The 20,931-nt window shown below is 45.0% G+C and overlaps 1 protein-coding gene across 2 annotated transcripts in view; it reads left to right on the top strand.

Annotated features, from left to right (window-relative positions):
• The window catches only part of LMAN1 (lectin, mannose-binding, 1), a 37,612-nt gene that overhangs the window by 6,325 nt on the left and 10,356 nt on the right, over nt 1–20,931 (top strand). The window contains exons 2-10 of one of the 2 annotated variants that reach the window (XM_015405849.1): nt 3,550–3,704; nt 3,789–3,896; nt 7,258–7,319; nt 10,412–10,511; nt 11,972–12,095; nt 14,061–14,119; nt 16,418–16,550; nt 18,293–18,483; nt 18,608–18,678. In XM_015405849.1, the coding sequence (XP_015261335.1) occupies nt 3,550–3,704; nt 3,789–3,896; nt 7,258–7,319; nt 10,412–10,511; nt 11,972–12,095; nt 14,061–14,119; nt 16,418–16,550; nt 18,293–18,483; nt 18,608–18,678 (1,003 nt within the window). Of the gene's footprint in view, nt 1–3,549; nt 3,705–3,788; nt 3,897–7,257; nt 7,320–10,411; nt 10,512–11,971; nt 12,096–14,060; nt 14,120–16,417; nt 16,551–18,289; nt 18,484–18,607; nt 18,679–20,931 lie in introns of both variants that reach the window. The other variant, XM_015405848.1, reaches the window with a different exon arrangement.

The raw sequence follows: 20,931 nt of genomic DNA, 5'->3' as shown, positions 1-20,931 counted from the left end.
GTCTTTAAAAGTGGTTTGTATGGATGTATGGCAGACTAGGATGCTGAACTCAGGCAAGTGATATGATTGGTGAGTGACAGAGAGGGGGAGGGGGTTTGGAATGAATGCTGTGTGGATGAACGGATATGTCAGTCAAGAGTTACAGTTAAGGATGACAGTTAGAGAGTTCTGAGTTACAGAGTGGAGATACAGTTAGACAGTACAGTTAAACAGATAAGAAGAGGCTTCCCTGTGTGGGTTGCTTAGTTCGGAGTAAAACAGTTAGTCAGACAGCAGAGAGTGCTGTACAAAAGCAGTTAATATATTAGTTTTGTCCTGAGGTCTCTGTGTGAGACGGTTCCTGTGTGAAACATAAGAGAGAAGTCTGGTGTGTGTTAAGAAAAGTTAAAGCATAAAGAAACAGTGACCATATATGGCTAAAGGAAACTATTGTTACATAGTGACATGCCCAGAGCCCTGTCAGTGAAGAGAAAAGTGTGTGAAACAGCAAATAAATCTACTTTTATTTAAGATAACAGTTCTGAACGAAATTCCTCAGGAAATAACACATAGTCCTTCATGAATGCCTAGACCCTGGCCACATTACCAAACCAGAAGAAGAAATATATTATAGTAAGAGGCTGGGAAAGTCTTAAATTTCCCTGGTGGCGGCGAAAATACCCTATAGAGTAAAAACATAAGAACTTTTAAAGGCAAACCAGACCTCCCCAGATAAGAGGGCGTCACAGACCTATTTTAGAAACTGCACATTCTCATTTACTGCATGTGGGCATCTGGCATGCTGGTTTATGCTTGCATTAGTGTCTAGATTTGGCCTATGTGTTTGCTGAATGTGTCGTCCAACTGCAAAGAATCCTAAGAAATAAATTTGTTTTGAAATGGTGATCCTATACATTCTTGCTTAAGGGTGGTGAACTCACTATAGTAGAGCGCTGGGCTGTGTCCCTTGATGTGCTTTAATTGTACTTAATTCAGCCCTTAACCATTTTTCTTTGGCTCTAGGAGCCAGCCCAAAATATTAGGAGCCAGACTCACTTTCTACACCTCTGGGGTTTGTGTTGTAATGACTATATTTCCTCATCATTGTTCTCACAAACCCTAATCCAAACCTCTTTATTTATTTATTTTATAATTAAATTTATACCCCGCCCTCCCCAGAGCGGGCTCAGGGCGGCTCACAGAAGAGGCACGTATGCCAGAAATTACAACAGTTAAAAACAGAATAAAACTATCTTATACAATACAATAAAGTCCGAGTGCTCTGGTTGTCAGAAATCCATTAATCAGAAGATGGGGTTCTGGAAGGATAGACCCAGAACAACAAGAGTTCCACACGACACTGCCATTAGCTTGACGAAAGTGTTGTAGTATATAAGTTCATGAACACATGAAGCTCCTGTATACTGAATCAGACCACTGGTCCATCAAAATCATTATCGTCTACTCAGACTGGCAACGGCTCCCCAGGGTCTCAGGCAGAGGTCTTTCACATAATCTACTGGCTAGTCCCTTTAACTGAAGATGCTGGGGATGGAGCCTGAGACCTTTGGCATGCCAAGCAGATGTTTTGCCACTGAGCCTGGCCCCTCCCCATTAAATAAATACAGGTTACCTTAGATGTGCCAGCTACAACAAAAAGCTAACCTCTAATCCTAAACATAACTTCTCCCCAATTTCTCATAATTTCATTATTACTTCTAACAGCTCCACTTAAGTGAACATTGGAGCCAACATAGAAAGCAAATGGCTAAGAAATTCATGTAGCACCATCAAATGGGGTTAAAAATTAACATGTAAAGAAGCAGGGACATGAACTTCATGCATATGAATATCAATGCTATACAACATTTTTAAAAAATGTGAAATGATAAATAAGCTTTGTACCTCTACTAAGGATCGCAAAGACAGACTACATTGCTGAAAACATTAGGTGCCACAATAAAATTTCTAGATGCCATGGCAACCTGTCACCTGGGGTTTGCTGAATTGTGATTTAATTAATGTTATAACATGGGGACAGAGAGGATTATGAGAATTTAAGCAATTGTTTTTTTAAGGCAGCAATTTACAGAACTAGGACTTCATTTTGGCTTTTCTGTTCTATATTTCAGATGGTGGATGTATGCGGCCAGGGTTATCACTGTCAATGGACTAATTTGTAATACTCTTTCTGCTACCCTGTCACAGGTTTTATTAATTGCACTGCATTTTAGTAATGTGCCTTTCCGTGCATAATAAGCTCCAGATCACCTGCCACGTTTAAAACTGAAACCTCTCTGACCGTCTGACTTGACCATCTCCCTTATATATAAAAGCCGAATGGTGGTGGCACTTCTCTAGAACATTCCATATGCTCCGGAATTGGTTTGCGCCCTGGTGTGTCACTCAGAATCTGTCCCTATCCACTGGCTGCATTGCTTGAGTCTCGCCTCCAACATTCTAAACAGTTTGCTGTTTTTCCCCCCCCCCCCCCCCGTAGCCAGTCAGAACACAGGTTATTTGCATATACAGTCTCATTGGCCTTTGCCTCGGAACACAGAGGTTGTTTGCATATGTGACTTGATTGGCTTTTGCCTCTAACATTCTAAACAGTTTGCTGTTCGGAGGTAAAATGTGTCCAATCTCCAGGTGAGGGCTGGAGATCACTCAGAATTACAACTGCTTTCCAGATGGCAGAGATCAGTTCCCCTGGAGAAAATGGTGGGCTCTATATCCTTATATGCTGCTGAGGTGGCCCCTGTATGACAGCCAATGTGACGTAACTGTCAGGGCTTCAGAGCATGGGAGAGGCTGCAGGTGTGTGGGGGGTGGAAAGCTGAAGAGTGAGGGGGAAATAAAGGTAGGTTGATGATTGGCTGGGAAGGAGATAGAGTTGCCAACTCCAGGTGGGAAATTCCTGGAGATGTGAGGGATGGAGCCTGGAGAGGGTGAGGTTTCAGGAGGCGTGGGACCTCGGACAGGTACAAAGCCATAGACTCCACCCTACAAACCAACCATTCCCTTCTGGGGAACCATCATTGCCAATCTCCAGGTGAGGGCTGGAGATCACTCAAAATTACAACTGTTCTTTAGATAGCAGAGATCAGTTCCTCTGGAGAAAATGGTGGACTCAGTGTCATTATACCCTGCTGAGGTCGTCACAGCAAATTGACACTGAGTGTCCAAGGCCGGGACACCCACCCAGAGCCTCTTTCTAGAGACCGTTGTATTTATTTCCATAACGGGTTTTTTTCCTAGTTTCCCAATAAAAGTGAAATAAAACAGTTTATGTGTTATGAATTCATATCAGCCTCCTGTGTGTCATAATCAAACATATGTCAACACAAGGTTTTTCGGTTCCCTTGCATCCAAGGCTGGGTAACAATATGTCTAGATACATTTTAAATATTGAGGGGACAGACAGAGAAATGAAGAAGAAGGAAAATGAGCCGCTTGGCTAAGTGGGGGGGGGAGGAAAAAGGAAGCAGGGAAAGGGTCATAGTAGCATGCATGATTCCTTCAGAAATCATGAACTTTTAAAATAATCAGTTTACTGATGTTCCTTTTTAGATGCTATACCCAGTGCAGATCAGATAAGGATAACTCCGTCATTGAAGAGCCAAAGGGGATCGGTATGGACAAAAAACAAATCTTTATTTGAACACTGGGAGATTGAAGTGACCTTCCGAGTGACTGGCAGGGGACGAATAGGAGCAGACGGACTGGTACGTTGAATGGTTGCTTTTGCAAACAGTTCCGTTGTGTGAAACTGAGAACCTGAAATCTGGGATTTGAATCTCTCTGAACAGGCAGTCTGGTTTACTGAAGGGCAAGGTTTAGACGGCCAGGTTTTTGGAGCAGCCGATAACTGGAACGGCGTCGGCATCTTCTTTGACTCCTTCGACAACGATGCAAAGGTTAGTGGAAAGCCTTGCCAAATGTTTGTATCAGGAAGAATGCCTGGAAGCAGGGCTTGATCTGTTTTGTCAGAGTCCTTGTGAAATGAGCATCTGATATGAGCACACAGGTTATGGCTAGTTCCTGTCCACATTTTCTCAGAAGTCCCATTGAGTTTCAAGGCTTCAGGTGACAGTTCTATATAAACTTATTTAATTGAATTTACTGGTCTGCACTGCAGTTCACACCATTAATCTTCTCTCGAGTGAATGTTGAAATAGGCTGACACTTTACCTTAGCGTGTGAGTAGTTATAGCTCAGTGGTAGAGCACCTGCTTGGCATGCAGAAGGTCCCTAGTTCAATCCCCAGCATCTCCCATTAAAAGCATCAGGTAGCAGGTGATGTGAAAGACCTCTACCAGACCCTAAAGAGCCGCTGCCAGTCTGGGTAGACAGTACTGACTTTGTCGGACCAATGGTCTGATTCAGTATAAGATAGTTTCATATGCTAAATGTGTTCCAGACGGGGCACAGCATCAGCGCGGAAGCTCAAACAATGAAATGGTAAGAAGTGCACAGATTCTTAAAGGTCACCTACCTCTTACATTGGTATTCCATCCTACTTTGTAGTGTGGTAGAATTTTGAAAAGGTAGAACAAGGGGCTTTGTTTGTTTGTAATGTCAGTAAAAAAGGAAGTCCCTGACAGTCATCTCTTGCATTGCAGCTCAAAGATCAGCCTGTACTTTGAAAAGTGCACTTCTTCAACTACTGTGAAAGGAACATGCTGTCACAGACTAGGTTTCAGTGGCTAATGTGCATGTTTCGTCTGGGCGTAACTACTGCCGTCTGTGAAACCCAGTGGATTGTATGCAATTAAGAATGGGCAATTTGCTTCCAGCCCAAGTGGTGTAATGGGAGGGCGGCTTTGTACATTAAAGAGGATGCTGTTGTGCATTTCCCACTTTGCACAGCCTGTACAAGTGTTGGGAGATGTGCAAGTAACTTGCGCTGCTTCTGTAGCTGCTCCCATGTTGCAATACGGCTGATGGCGGGGGGTAGCAGAAAATGTTTAAACACTTTTATTTATTGAAGGCATTTTTATCCCTCCTTCCCACCCAATCAGGGTCCCCAAGGCGGCAGACATAAAAATCATTAAAGCATTGGAACAATTAAGAATACATTTGAAATTATAAAAATCATTCAATAAAAACACACAAGCAACACCGGGACCAGGAAGGATGGCCAATGCCCATTCTTGGGGCTGTGCCAAATAAGCAAAAGTCTTCCCCGGATGGTGGAACACACCGATAGAGGGAGGCAGACAAATTTCCCTAGGGAAGGAGTTGACAAGAGAAGCCAGTGCTGGATCAGGCCAATGGCCCATTTAATCCAACACTGTCACACAGTGGCCAAAAATACCAGGTGCCATCAGGAGGTCCAGCAGTGGGGCCAGGACACTAGAAGCCCTCCCACTGTTGCCCCCACACACACCAAGAATACAGAGCATCACTCGCCCCAGCCTGAGAGTTCCTATCTATACCTTGTGGCTAATAGCCACTGATGGACTTCTGCTCCATATGCTTATCTAATTCCCTCTTGAAGCTGTCCATGCTTGTAGCCACCACCACCTCCTGTGGCAGTGAATTCCATGTGTTCATCACTCTTTGGGTGAAGAAGTACTTCCTTTTATCCATTCTAACCCGACTGCTCAGCAATTTCATTGAGTGCCCATGGGTTCTTGTATTGTGAGAAAGGGAGAAAAGTACTTCTTTCTCAACCTGCTCTATCCCATGCATAATCTTATAAACCTTGATCATGTCACCCCTCAGCCGTCGTTTCTCCAAGCTAAAGAGCCCCAAGCATTTTAACCTTTCTTCATAGGGAAAGTGTTCCAACCCTTTTATCATTCGAGTTGCCCTTTTCTGCACTTTTTCCAATGCTATAATATCCTTTTTGAGGTGTGGTGTGGAGTTCCAAAGCTTCGGTGCCACAATGGAGAATGCCCTTTCCCAGGTTGCCACCTGTCTAGTCACAAAGTGGGGGGGGGGGGGCAACTGAAGCAGGCCCTGTGAAGGTGACTGGAGTGAGCGGTTAGGTTCGTATGGGTGGAGGTGATCCTTAAGGTATGCTGGTCCCAGAGCACATAGGGCTTTAAAGGTCAGTACTAGGACCTCCTGATGGCACCTGCGTTTTGACACTGTGTGACACAGAGTGTTGGACTGGATGGGCCATTGCTCTGATCCAGCATGGCTTCTCTTATGCTCTTAATCATGATCCATATCCTTTAAAACCATCACGTTGTTTTTAAAAGCTATTTTCCTTGGGTAGGTCAAGAAATATGTGGCCCTCTGTTTTCACAAAGTTTAGAAACTCTTTTTTTTTTTTTTTTTTTGCTTTGTGTCTGTGTGGATGCCCGTGCCTGGAAGTCATGGCGACCTCTGGCGACTCCTATTGGGGCATGGAGGAAATTCAGAGACGTGGCTTGATAGCCTGCTTCTGGCCTCCCCGCCCTGGTATTCTCTGGAGGTCTCCCACCCAAGTACTTGCCAGGGCTTTCCCTGCTTAGCTTCCAGGATCTGACGAGACTGGCCTCGCCTGGGCCATCCAGGACAAGGCAAAGTGTAGAAACATTTATGAAAGCTGCGGCCCTTAAGTTTGGAACAGTAGCCAGTTGGCCAGCACGTGATTAAGAGACCCCCCTTAATATGGCTACTACCAGCAAGTGTGGTCCAAGGCACAAAACAGCTTTGCAGGAGTTTTCTCTCCTCTTCCCACCCCCATCCAGTGTATAGATAGTGGTGTTGACTAAGTCCTTGGCTTTGATTTCTCTAGCTCTGTTTAATCCCTTTAGTTTGTTCACGTTGTATTTCTGAACAATGCCTTTCATTGTAATCTGCTTACTGGCTAAGAATGAACCACTAAATGCTTCAACTCAGTGTTGGGTATTATCTGATAAGGCATGTAAAGTCTACATTAAATGTTCATGAGTGACTGAATTATGATTGGTGCAGGACTTCAGAGTCTCCTATTTAAAAAAAAAATACTTCCTAGTGCCGTTGGGCCTGTTGCCTGGTGATATCATCTTGCCGGGGTAGGAACAGTAACGTACACATGAAAGCTACTTTGTACTGTGGATACATCAAACTCAGTATCGTCTACTCAGACTGGCAGTGGCTCTCCAGGATTGCAGGCAGAGGACTTTCACATTGCCTACCACCTGATCATTTTAATGGGAGATGCCGGGGATTGAACCTGGGACCTTCTGGATGCCAAGCAGGTCCTGAGCCGCAACCTCTCCCCATCTCAAGTTTATATAGTTCTGGTTTAACGTCATGGTTAAATTGGAGTGTGTTCTTACTTGTATTTCCATTTTCCTGCAGAAAAACAATCCGGCAATAGTTATTGTTGGCAACAATGGCAAACTGCATTACGACCATCAGAAGTAAGTTGTGTGTTGGTTGGATCTCTGTTGATGGTGGAAACCAGCTGGAAGGATGTCTATACTAGGAAGAAATGGTTTTAAGAATCCTTCCATTGGGTTATATTTTTCCACCCACCTAATCCCAGGGCCTTCGAGTGTGTTATAGCTAATTTAAACACAAGCAAAAGAAAAGTTTAAAATTAGGCTTGAAAATAGCATTGATTCCACACAGTTCCTCATTCCTCCCAACTCAACTCCCATGCAGTACTTTTTAGCCTGAAAGCATGTGTGGAGTGTTGGGTTAGGACTGGGATCTGTGTTCAGGACCTCCTGATGGCACCCGGTATTTCTGGCCACTGTGTGGCAGAGTGTTGGACTGGATGGGCCACTGGCCTGATCCAACATTGGCTTCTCTAATGCTCTTACGACTCCTTGTTTTTTCCCACCCAAGTGTAGCATATCAATCCATCGTCCAGTTTTCTCGTTCCCAGCACTCAAACCCTTAGGGCACTTTAAATCCCCTTCTGGCTATTTTTCCTTGTGCTCCAGAGGGCTTTATCCTTGTCCCCCACATTTCTATATTAGCACCTTAACATACTGGCACCATCGGTTGTGTTGTTTTCTGCCCGCCCCCCCGCCCATGCTTCACCAAAGGAATCTCCAGCGATTACCTGTTATTTAGGCTCTCTTCTTGCCTCATGTTTTCCAGTCAACACCCTTAGCCTACTGGCACAGAGTGAAGTTCCTCTTCCACGAGCTGCTCTCTTCCTTTCCCCTCCTTCCCCCCCCTTCCCCCCCTCCCCAGCCAGAGTGGTGGATCTTGATCCAGAGGCGTACCTGGTGCAAGTGTCAGAACCCACAGCTAACAACGAAGTATACGCATTCAGGGACGGTTATACTTTTATTACAAAGCTATAGATGCAGTAACATAGGCACTGTTAAGAATGGCCACAGCCAGTAGAGCATAATAGGATATAGGGTATTCGTATGCACACACACACACCCATGGCTTTGGCCAATTAGGCACCCTCCCACGCGTGGGATAAGTCAGGCAACCGTTAGGTGGCTAAAGCTGAGAACTCTTGAGTCTCACGGTACATAGAAGCCCTCCAGACACCACAACCTCCTCCTGCACATCTGTAGAGATAAGCGTTTCAGCAAAGGCGTAACAGCAGGGATAGGAATGCAATGGCAATTAACAAGACACAGAATAAACTCCCGAACCCCCGTGGCAGCATAGCTGACAGCAAGGATCAGAGACCTAAATAATTTTAAGCGTTGAAGCTGAAAGCACCACCAGCCGGATGGGACGAGGCAAAGACTTAGAAGAGCTGCTCAGAACCCATCGGCCATCCCTGAAGCTCCCACTGGAAGCCAGCTTCCCCCCCCCCCCACTTTGTTCTCCATTTGTCAGAGAAAGGGAATACTAAGCTGGAAAGGCTTCCTCCAGCTGGCTGCGCTACACGGCTGAAGGCTTCTCACTGAAAAGCTGGCCGCGGCACCTTGCCACGCTGTGACTTTGTGTGCAGGAAAGATTTCAGTTCGGATAGTACAAAAAGTAGAACATTCCAAACCTCTTTGCCCCCCCCCCCTCCCCAGGTTAGCGCATTAGTTTTTGGTGTGAAGCACAAGCACTCGTTCCTTATAATGGGAACGCACACTTACTCTCCGGAACATATTCTTTATTTGCTTTCACTGTGAACTAGCAGTGACTTCCAGGTTGTCTCACTTCAGGGAATCCCTTTTTTTTTTGCCTCAGTTCATTTGTTGTGAGCCCTTAAATGTCAATCATGGAAGAACGGGGTCTGGGGGTGAGGGGAGAATTTATTTATTTATTTATTTATTTGATTTTTATCCCGCCCTCCCGCCGAAGCGGCTCAGGGCGGCTTACAACATTAAAACAGTAAAACAATACCTGTAAAACAGCATACAATACATTAAAATCACGGTTTACTGACATTATAAAATACACATTATAAGATACACAAGATGGCGACTATAGACGCTGACATACTCAATTTAAGTTGTTAAATGCTTGGCGGAACAACTCCGTCTTCACCGCTCTCTGGAACTGACTGAGATCCCGAAGGGCGTGGATCTCCTGGGGGAGCTGATTCCATAGTGTTGGTGCTACAACAGAGAACGCCCTAGATCTCGTGGATGTTAATTTGGCGTCCCTAGGGCCAGGGGGGACTAATCGATCCTGTGACCCAGATCTCAGTGCTCTCGGGGGGACATACGGGGAAAGGAAAGCAGGTTGTGAGAAAGTTTGAAGGGGTGCCCTTGGGTCATAGGTGGTGACGGCCAGGCCTTTTGGGCCTGGCTGTTGTCTTGTGTGTATCCCAGGTCAAATCTCTAGGTCTTGGGTAGTCAGTGTGGTGCCGTAACACAGTGTCAGACTAGAGCTGAGGTAATCTGAGCTCAGACTCCTGACTTGGCTGTAAAACTCACTGGGTTTCGGCTGGCCAGTCACACTCTTTTACCTCATAGGATGGTTGTGAAGATAAAATGCGGAAGGGAGAACCCATTTGTGCCACCTTGAACCCCTTGGCAGAGTGGCAAGATAAAATTACACAGAGAAGACTGGTCATTGCTGATGAGCCACCTTTCAGAAAAGTTTGTGCATCATCATTCTAGTGGCTGTCTTCCCACACAAGGACCTCTGATAACATGTGCAGGGTTCTTTGGAGCACATTTTGAAAACCGTTGGTTTAATGTGGCCCATGCGCTGATTCTCTCTTGCCAACATTTGGAAACCCAAAGGGAAAGGAAATTGTAAGCCGCTCTGAGACTCCTTCAGGTAGTGAAGGGCGGGGTATAAATCCAATCTCTTCTCTTCTTCTCTTCCTTCTTCTTCCACTTTGGTTTCTGGTCCAGAGGCTTTTTCCTATGGTATATTTCTCTTTTTTAAAATCATGATTTAGTGTTAATGAAATTCAGTTAAAGTTGTTTGTAGTATTTCGGTTTCTGAATAAATTCCTTGTACTTTTTTGTTCATTTACATGTTTCTTTTAAATCTCTTCAGCTGTTCTCTCTGCTACATTTGTTTTAGATTTAAGCTAAGCAACTTTTCTTCTGGGTTTTTCAAGCTGGTGTTTGTTCTCTCTTTTCAGCGATGGTTCCACGCAAGCGCTGGCATCGTGTCAGAGAGACTTTCGTAACAAACCCTACCCTGTCCGAGCAAAGATCATATACTACCAAAAGACCTTGCATGTAAGCGTTCCAAATTCATGGGCTTTTCTTCAAGTGTGTGTTTAAAATTAGAATCTCCCTGACTGTACAGACTTCCTGATGACCTCCATATTGATGATTGTGAGAGATAAGGCTGAGTGAGATAAGACATGTGCGGATACCAAGTGGGGCTAGTAACTTTCATCTAATGTGCTTTCAGTTTATACATTCGTTGTGATGGTCTGTTAATGTAGCACATCCCACACACATATACACAAGCTAGGAAGAGAAGCCCAGGGTTTGGGTGATGGTACAACACAGAAAGGCTTTACAAATTAGCACTGTTTGGTTGGAAAAGTACCATGTAACTTCAAATGCATCTGTGACAGACTGTAAATGGTTAATGCTTTAACCCGGTTTGAGAACCTTGAGTGACAGGGGGTTCAAATGGAATTCTACAGTTAAGAGTGGCAGTTAAGAACTAACAGTTGACTGGGAAGTAAGGTTAAGAGAGTGAAGAGGATCAAGAAGAATCCCCTTTCATGCCAGAGGAAAATAGCTCCTAGTAAAGGAGGGTGATCTCTATCCATTCTGAGGGAAATAGCTCACTGAAAAAGGGGGGTGATCCCTGTCAAGTGGTTAAGAAGGGATACCTGAACTCTTATGAATGTTCCTGCCTTCACCAACTTAAGTGTCCTGGAGACAAAGAAGCTTATGCTAGTTTATTTAAGCAGAGACTGCCAAGAGATCTCTCTCTTCAGTGTTTAAAGACCTGTCTGTGCAACTAAACAGCTGTGTATTTGTGACAAAGTTACCTCATTCCTGTTGCCTGTTCACCTCTTAAGCCCTAAACCTGATACCTACCTGACCATTTCCCCTCATATGTTCAATAAAACAATTTGTTAGTTTTGAATGATCTTCGGCCTCTTGTGTGCCGTTAACAAAGACAAAAGCGAGATTTTTAGTTGGTCCCTTATATCCCTAGTCTGGTCAGCAGATATCTGTGCACATTTAAATATCTGGGTGGGACAGGCTGAAAAAGAAGCAATAAAAGTGGCTGCCCAGCCAAGAAGAAGAAAAGGGGATCCTGGGGGAACCATCATAGCATTCCATTCCTTCACTCAGTGTGGGCGAACCACTGGTCGTTTGTTTTAAGATGTGGAGTTGGAACCTGTAGCAGCCTGCTCATGAGAAACAACCAACTTAGATGTTGCCCCCTTTGTGTGTTAAGTGACAACTTCATCACAGTTTGCTAAGGCTCTTGACATAGTTCCATAGGATTTTAACATGTAGCATCTCTTTAGTATGAGTGGTAAAGGGCTTTGTGTGTGTGTGTGTGTGTGTGTGTGTGTGTGTGTGTGTGTGGTTGGTATGATATAGCATCTGTCTTCAAAGGAGGCTAAATGGCAGGGATAAGAGGAAAACCTTCAGAAGCCACCTCCAGTTGGAGTAGACCTGACTCAGTATAAGGCTGCTTCATGTGTTCACATCTCTCATTTTAGGTATTGATAAACAATGGTTTTACTCCAGACAAAGAAGACTATGAATTTTGTGCCAAAGTTGAAGACATGGTGCTACCATCTCAGGGATACTTTGGGATCTCTGCAGCTACCGGTGGTCTTGCGGGTAAGTTCTCACTATTCAAGTTGTACCTCCTTGTGTTTGTATGTTGGGCCTTTTTCTTTTTTTTTCTTTTGAGCAAACTAAGCTTATGTCAACCAATATATATATATATATTTGGAAACTCTATAATTAGCATCCATTACTGGCAGTAAGTGGTCCCATTCTTGGAAGGCTGCAGGAGGAAAGAGTTGTGGACAGGAGGAACAAGTTCAAGTGTTGCCTTCAAGGACTTTCCTTTTAGCTGGCCTGTAAAATATATGCTGTAGAGGTTTTGGCTCTCCCTTCCCATTGAAGTGGTGCTTAAGGGTTAACAACGTGGGTAGCTTAAAATCCCTGAAGTCGTTATTTCCACCTGTAGCCTGTTTGTTGTTGGGAATAGAGACATTCCCATGTCCTCCTTGCACCATCTTTATCGATTCAACGTAGTGGTGAGGTTTAGGGATCTTTTCCAACTAGAGCTCCAGTTAGTAGGATTGTGGAACCCTGTGAGGGAAAACCATGAAATCACCCATTGAGAAGATTTATCTATGCATACCACTCCCGACCTTCGATGGGGCTCCGTTGGTGCCAGCGCCGGAGGTTAGGAGTTTGGAAGTGCTCTTGGATGCCTCCTTAACACTGAAGGCCGAGGTAGCAGCCACTGCCGCGTCTGCCTTTTACCATCTTCGGCTGATCAGGCAGTCGGTTCCTTTCCTCGAACGCAACAACTCGGCAACAGTGATCCACGCAATGGTCACCTCGAGATTGGAATACTGTAATGCTCTCTACACGGGGCTACCCGTGTTGCAAATCTGGAAGCTACAGCGAGTGCAAAATGCGGCAGCCAGGCTTTTAATGGGCCTCCCAATGCGGGAGCACATTCAGCCTGTGCTGAAGGCATTGCACTGGCTACCGATAGCATACCGAATTTGCTTCAAGGTGCTGGTTCTTACATTTAAAGCCGTTTATGGTCCGGGACCTACATACCTTTGCTTATTTGTGTGTGTTTTATTTCCTTTATGTAAGCCACCCTGAGCTGGCCTCGGCTGGGAGGGCGGGGTGTAAATCTGACAAATAAAGAAATAAAATGTTCTAGGTTAATAGGAGTCACCTATACTAGGCTGATCCTGCATTGAGCAGGGGGTTGGATGGCCTGTATGGCCCCTTCCAGCTCTGTGATTCTATGATACTGAATAGAGGGCCACAAGAGTATAACCGCAGTGGATCAACTGGTGTAAAAAGAAAAAAGTGGGGGGCTACTGATAGCATGACACTTGTGTATTAGGGAGCAATGTGTAGCTTCTTGCTTTGTATGCTGGAACCCTGGTTTTTTTTTTTGGTCCCGGATTCCTTATGGACATTTGTAAATACCTACCTAGCAACTAAGGGAACTTCTGCTTTTGGAGTTAGGTGTTGTGTAGTTCCACCTAGTTTTGTAGTTTTTCTTCCGTATTGAAATCTGAAAATGTCTACTGTGGGTTTTGGGGTTTTTTTCCCATTCCTCTTTTCATTTAAATAAATCCTTTTCTTATATTGTAACTGTAGTAGTTTACTTGCAGTGCAATAACATACCAGAACCTATGTGTTTTCTGGCAGGTTTGCCCAGTGTTAGGGGTGCTTGTATAGTTTGCTCGGTTTGAGGCAGTACAACTACCTGGGGGACAGCAGCTGCTTCCCAGAGAATAGTTTGGAGTGGACCTCAGTGGCTTTGGGGGTCCATTATCTGTGGAACCCCATTGGGCCAGGTTTCACAGGTTGTGCACACGCAAGTATTGCTTTAGCATTTGCTGAATTCACAGTTGCGGTGGGGGAGATACTGGTGTTAAGTGGCAGCGCTTGGCACTGCGCTTCTCATTCCCCTAAGAAACTACACCTTCGGGCGGGCCAGAGGATAGGAAGTCTAGCTTCTGTGTTGACAATAATTCTATGCTGCTGGGATGCTCCACCCCAGTAACTCGATGTGTTTCATTTTTTTTTCCCTTCCCTCAGATGACCATGATGTCTTGTCTTTCCTGACTTTCCAGTTGACGGAGCCTGGTAAAGAAGCGGTAGGCATCCTTCAACCATGAAATATCTTGCTTGTGGGTGATCCCAGGGGGTGTCTTGGAAACAAGGGTTTTCTCTATTCTCATTACTTGAGAAAGCTACTCCTGCAGCACAAAGGGCATTCTCCAGTATCTACAAGAAAGGTGATAAGAACATGTAATCTATAGCCGGTGGAATCTTTTTAAGAGAGGCCAGATCCTGGAACAATCTCTTTATTTCCGTTTAATGGGCTTTATCGTGTGTTTTGAATTCTGGGGGTTGTCAAAAGAGTAATGATCAGTCTTTAGTTAAGGAGAATATCTTTGGTGCTAAGCTGCATGTTCTAGTTAAAAGATAATCTATTTATTTAAGATAGTTAAACCCTGCCTCATTGCAACGTATATGTTTGCGTTATATATTTATACCTAAGGTAGCTTCTAGCAACACTTTTAAAAAATATAAAGCAAGCAGTTTAAAAGACCTGCACGAATACTGGCATGATGATGATGAGGAGGAGGAGGAGGATGATGATGATGATGATGATGATGAAACCAGCATGAAATGTTCAGACTAGTAAACAACACTGGGAAGCTAAACAGAGCAATGGGAAGCTGGGTGGGGCAAGAACAGATCAAAACAGCCCAATCAGAATTAGGGTGGGGTGGGGGTGTTTTTCTCTGGAGCCTAAAACTCAACAACCATGCCATCAGTGTGGAGTGGGCCTTACCCAGTTGGGCACCGATACAGAAGAACACTACCCTCCCCAGTGCATTCCTATTTTTCTTTAATGGGGGAGGGCACGTGTCTGGTTTGACATCAGTCCTTGTTTTTTCCCCACCATTGGAAACAATGGCGGGTGGATTCACCTTCTTTGGGGGCCCATAGAATTGGACTCCCTGGTCCAATCTTTTTGAAACATGGAAGGTCTTTTGAGGAGAGGCACCAGAAACCACACTGAAATTTTGGCGCTTTTACCTCAAAAAAACCCCACGCCCCTGGATAGCCCCCGATAGATTCCCCATTGACTGTAATGGTCCCATAGGCTATAACGGAGCTGGGAAGAAAAAAATCCAAATACTATACAAGTATAGGAATTTGGTTTTTTTCAGGAATCCTGAATTGGGGGGGGGGGGGCCCAATATATCCAAACCCAAGAAATCCAGATTCTCTTCCAGCTTCGTTTAAATGGGGGCTGCAGGAGAAGCCAGCCTGAATATCAGCTGAGCCCCACGGGGAGACTGCTCCCCCACAGGTCAGCTGTTTGTTGAGTTGTCTTCTGCAATCCCTTTAAACGCCACCTGTTTAAAAGGAATGCAGTGGGAAGCATAAAAAACAGCTGATGGGGGAGCAATCTGCTCCTTCTGTCAGCTGTTTTTCTTCTGGCTTTGCCGCTATTTCCCTCCTCCCTTGGGTCTGTTGGACCTGGAAAAAAAATCAGGATTTCCAAAAAATCATGGATCCGAATACAATACCAGTATTGGGATGGGATCTGGGATTTTTCAGAAATCCTGAATTGGGGGGGGGGGGGTCCAATATATCCAAACCCAAGAAATCCAGATTATTATTTTTTTGCACACCCCTACCCCAGACAGAGTATTTCCTCTATACCTTCTGGCTAATAGTCATTGATGGACCTCTGCTCTTTAGAACATAAGAGAAGCCATGTTGGATCAGGCCAGTGGCCCATCCAGTCCAACATTCTATGTTACACAGTGGCCAAAACCCAGGTGCCATCAGGAGGTCCACCACCGGAGCCAGAACTCCAGAAGCCCTCCCACTGTGGCCCCCACAAGCACCAAGAACACAGAGCACCACTGCCCCAGACATACTAACTATTAACTAGAAAAGTCTGCCCAGGCATAAGGCAGGACTTTTACGTAGCAGCTTCTTTTAAAGGCACCAGCAGGCGAGGGGTGGGGGGTGGAGCAGCTGGAAGAGGCTAGATGACAAAGTCTCCCCAGGCAAAATTGTTTGGAACAGAATATAATGCATCTTCAGGGAGTGGTTGTCTGTACAGTCACTACGGTTGAACAATGGTAGAAGTAGGCATTTTCCCAATACTTCGGGGTCTTTTGGTTTTTAATGGAGTGGTGACTAATCCATGGTTGGGTTATTGACATGTGAGGACTGGCCCAGGAAGAGCAATGGACTGAAGACTGATTATTCCACAATATTTTTAAAGAAAAAAAGAATTACGTGAACTGTTCTTGCGATGAGGTTCTGGGGTGGGGGGGGGTATAGCCCTCATGCTAAGAATCCTCAGCAGAAACACTTGACGACGCCCACCTAACCAGTTTTCCTCTTAAAACTTGCTTTTATAGCCTACCCCTGACACAGAAATTCCCGAGAAGGACAAAGAAAAATACCAAGAAGAGTTCGAGCATTTCCAGCAAGAGCTCGATAAAAAGAAGGAGGAGTTCCAGAAGGAGCACCCCGATGTGGAAGGACAGATAGGTAGGTGGCAAAGTGACCAAGCAGAAGGGGCATGTTGCAGTCTGTGGACCTGCCTGTCCTTTGAAGCATGCAAACCTTCATACGATCTGAACTTAACAGTGTATCTTCGCTAATGGTTCTGGTGAGCCTTACTGTTATGGGAATGAACCCTGGGGGTCCTCTGGTTTGTGCTCCCCCCTTCCTGCACATATAGTTTGGATACTGAAGGCTTCATGGTTCCCGGCATACCATGGTTTGTCGTGATGTCAGAAGAAGCGACTAATTGCGTCTTGCTTTCTTGCCTACAAAGGTTAAACCATGGTTTGGAATCCGGCTTTTTAGAGCGCAAACCAAAGTTTGTTGCCTCCAAATCCGACTCCACCGTAAAGTGTGATTTGCTGTGTGCCACATCTCTCATATCTGACGCGCGCCGGAAGGGGAGGGAACATGTAAGCCTCGAGGACTCTCAAGGCTCATTCTTATAAAGAATACACCATGGGTTTTTTTTTGATGTGTCTGAATACAGCTTTGCTGTCTATCCAAGGAACAGCCAGGGATCAGCAGAAGAGAGTCCAGTAGCACCTTAAGGACTAACAAAATTCGTGGCAGGGGGAGGAGCTTTCGTGAGTTAACTGCTCACTTCTTCAGATACAGCTAGACTGTGAGTCCATCCGTCCTGTATATTGGAAAGCGGAATGATTTCAGATATAAAGGACAGATGGACTCACATTCTAGTTGCATCTGAAGAAGGGAAAGCTCCTACCCTGCCGCAGATTTTGTTAGCCTTTAAGGTGCTACTGGATTCTTCCTGCTGCTGCAGCCAGACTCACATGGCTGCCTGTCTTGATCTGTAGCCAGGGACCAGTAAGTCTCCAGAGCTGGCACACCTTGAAGCCATATGGAATTTGAAGAGTGGCCCAGATAAGCTACTTCTCTTTGCAGTGGGATGTGAAATCAGATACCAACGGCTGCCAGGCGGCCTGGATGTGTAGTTGGTCATGTCCTTGTGTCATCCTTGCGCCATGCTTAGAATGTATTGCTGTCACTTGCCCAGTCTGTGGCTTAATTTCCTTTCCGCTTGTTTCACTCTCGTGTTGTGTTCTCGGGAATAGTTCCTATTGAAGTCAAAACTAGTTTTTCCAAGACCTTTTTACTGTGATGCTTGCTTAAGTCTTCTGTGTTTTATGTAGTGAGCAGAGGCTTGGCTGCTCTGGTGTTGTGTGCAGCTGCGCTCAAGCGCTGAATGGTGATGCTCAGTCCCACTGCATGCATAAAATATTATAGCAGTAGATGTGAGACGGCATCACATTGTGCAAAGGATTTGAAAGTAAAAGCAAAATCCTTGGGTGTGCCCTTCTCATTGTAGCTTCTCACGCCCTCACGCTGTTCCCAGGGGTTCCTATTGTGGTCTCTCACGCTCTTGCGTTGCTCCCGAGGATCCACATCTTCCAGAAACAGTAATTAGTCAATACTAGGAGTAGCCATACGAAGGGGGAAATAGCGACAATACGTCCTTCAAGCAGAGTATCGTTCATGGTTGTTTAGATCCACTCTGATATGTGATGAATATGCATCTGTGAGTATTTGAGGCCCTATCTTTGATGCATTGTCTATTTATTTCGTTATGGCTTTTTATTCTGTGATGGTTGCGTTGTCATGTCGCAAAACACTTTGAGCATGTGCTAGGAAAGTAGGATATTAAATACTTCAAATGCAAAGCGGCTAGAGTTATCTTCTCTTCCTTTATTCCATTTTCCTAGCAGATGATTTCTTTGAGTCAGTGAGCGACCGTGAACTGAGGCAAATTTTCGAGGGCCAAAACCGAATCCATCTTGAAATAAAGCAGCTCAACCGGCAACTGGATATGATCCTGGATGAGCAGAGGAGATACGTCTCTACTTTGTCAGACGAGATTTCAAAAAGAGGAGCTGGTGTCCCAGGCCAGCAAGGGCAGGTAGATTTAAGGTTCTCCTTTGGCAATCATGTCACAGGTGACACCATTCGGCATTTTGCCATTCTTGGCCTCACCAGCACGCTCTGTGTGACTTCTTCCTCCTCCTTTTCCCTCCCCTCCCAAGGTGCCTCTTCAAGGATTGGATACGGCTGTGAAAACTCAAGAGGAGGTTCTGAGGCAAGTTGGTGAAATAAGGTGAGCCAATCGAGGGACACGAGCAAACGGAGGGTGTCGCAGCCCTCTTCAGTTATGGCAGGGGCACCATGTTGTCTGATGAAAATGGTAACTGTAAGCAGGGGAACTCCCAAGAGGTTGGTTTTGGATTTCTTTGTATCGCCCGTCAGCGTGCGTTGCGTGTGGTTTAGGTGGATTTAACAAGGGGACGTTAAACAAGTTTATGGAGGACAGATATTCCCTCGCTGCTGGCCGTGGTAGCTGACATGGATCTCCAAGTCCAGAGGCAGACTGCCTCTGATGGTCAAATGCTGGGAAGCAGGCAGCAGGTGAGGGGGTGTTGTCTGCAAGTCCTGGTTATGGGCTTCCTTGTGGCACCAGACTGTCCCCTGTTGGGAACAAGATGCTGAGCTAGATGGACCACTAGTGTGCTCTTGCCCATGTACTCTTAACGTTCCTATAGACCATCCTGGGTAAGATGCTGAGCTAGATGGACCACTAGTGTGCTCTTGCCCATGTACTCTTACGTCAGTATGGACCATCCAGGGTAAGATGCTGAGCTAGATGGACCACTAGTGTGCTCTTGCCTATCTACTCTTACGTTCGTATGGACCATCCTGGGTAAGATGCTGAGCTAGATGGACCACTAGTGTGCTCTTGCCTATCTACTCTTACGTTCGTATGGACCATCCTGGGTAAGATGCTGAGCTAGATGGACCACTAGTGTGCTCTTGCCCATGTACTCTTACTTCAGTATGGACCATCCAGGGTAAGATGCTGAGCTAGGTGGACCACTAGTGTGCTCTTGCCTATCTACTCTTACGTTCGTATGGACCATCCTGGGTAAGATGCTGAGCTAGGTGGACCACTAGTGTGCTCTTGCCTATCTACTCTTACGTTCGTATGGACCATCCTGGGTAAGATGCTGAGCTAGGTGGACCACTAGTGTGCTCTTGCGCATCTACTCTTACATTCGTATGGACCATCCTGGGTAAGATGCTGAGCTAGGTGGACCACTAGTGTGCTCTTGCCTATCTACTCTTACGTTCGTATGGACCATCCTGGGTAAGATGCTGAGCTAGGTGGACCACTAGTGTGCTCTTGCGCATCTACTCTTACATTCGTATGGACCATCCTGGGTAAGATGCTGAGCTAGATGGACCACTAGTGTGCTCTTGCCCATCTACTCTTATGTTCGTATGGACCATCCTGGGTAAGATGCTGAGCTAGGTGGACCACTAGTGTGCTCTTGCGCATCTACTCTTACGTTCGTATGGACCATCCTGGGTAAGATGCTGAGCTAGGTGGACCACTAGTGTGCTCTTGCGCATCTACTCTTACATTCGTATGGACCATCCTGGGTAAGATGCTGAGCTAGATGGACCACTAGTGTGCTCTTGCCCATCTACTCTTATGTTCTTATGGATCATCCTAAAAAGTTTTTCAGCCACTATGGAACCATTTGAGTAGGCATAGAGCTACACACCTAATGTAATTTGTTATTGGGTTATAAATTGCTTTTGTGTAGGGTCCTGTCATAGTTGCATTGGTGGACCCCTGTGGGCAATGAAAATTTTTAGTATTGGTATAGCTGATAGTAGAGCACAGTAAACAAAGCATTTCCTCCCTCTTTCACTGCTTTGAGCTCTTTAAATACCTTGCAAGAAATTTTGTTGGAATCTTTGTGTAAGCAGTTCTAAAATGGGATGTCTCTCAACATTAATAGTTCAAGGACAGCTCTTTCAGGGTTATATAAGTAGGTCAGCTTTTACAGAATAAAGATTAGAATTGTTGCCCTTGTTTTTCAGGGACATCTTTCACTTTAATATTCTTGTCCAATCTTTATACTTGGCAAGTAAATTAGATTTCCTTATTAACATCAGAAGCCTGCCCTTTTTAGTGACTACTTATTACAAATGCCTCTGCGTAACATCATCTTAATATTTTCAGCTGGAGATTAAAGAATGTCTTGTAGTGGATAAAAAAACCAAAATGATCATCCTTCTGCCGTCTTGGTCACCCTCGAGAAAAAAGACTTATTGTCCATGTAATTTTCATGTCCAGACTTTTGCATTTCCTAAGCACTTGATTAGAAAAGACTTCTGTCCTATGTACACAATAAAAGAATTCAGTCTGTGTATATCTCCCCCCCCCCCAGTGGTATTGTTTGATGCAAGCAGTTTTTTAATCAGCGCTCTTAATCCTGAAAACTTGCTTCTGTTTACCTTCAATTTCTGCATTTCAAAGATTTCTCTCTTAATTGATTCTAGTAAC

This window comes from Gekko japonicus, unplaced genomic scaffold (genome assembly GCF_001447785.1).
Source record: "Gekko japonicus isolate JY-2015 unplaced genomic scaffold, Gekko_japonicus_V1.1 scaffold201, whole genome shotgun sequence".
Lineage (NCBI taxonomy): Eukaryota > Metazoa > Chordata > Lepidosauria > Squamata > Gekkonidae > Gekko > Gekko japonicus.
This window is presented reverse-complemented; position numbering and strand designations above follow the sequence as displayed.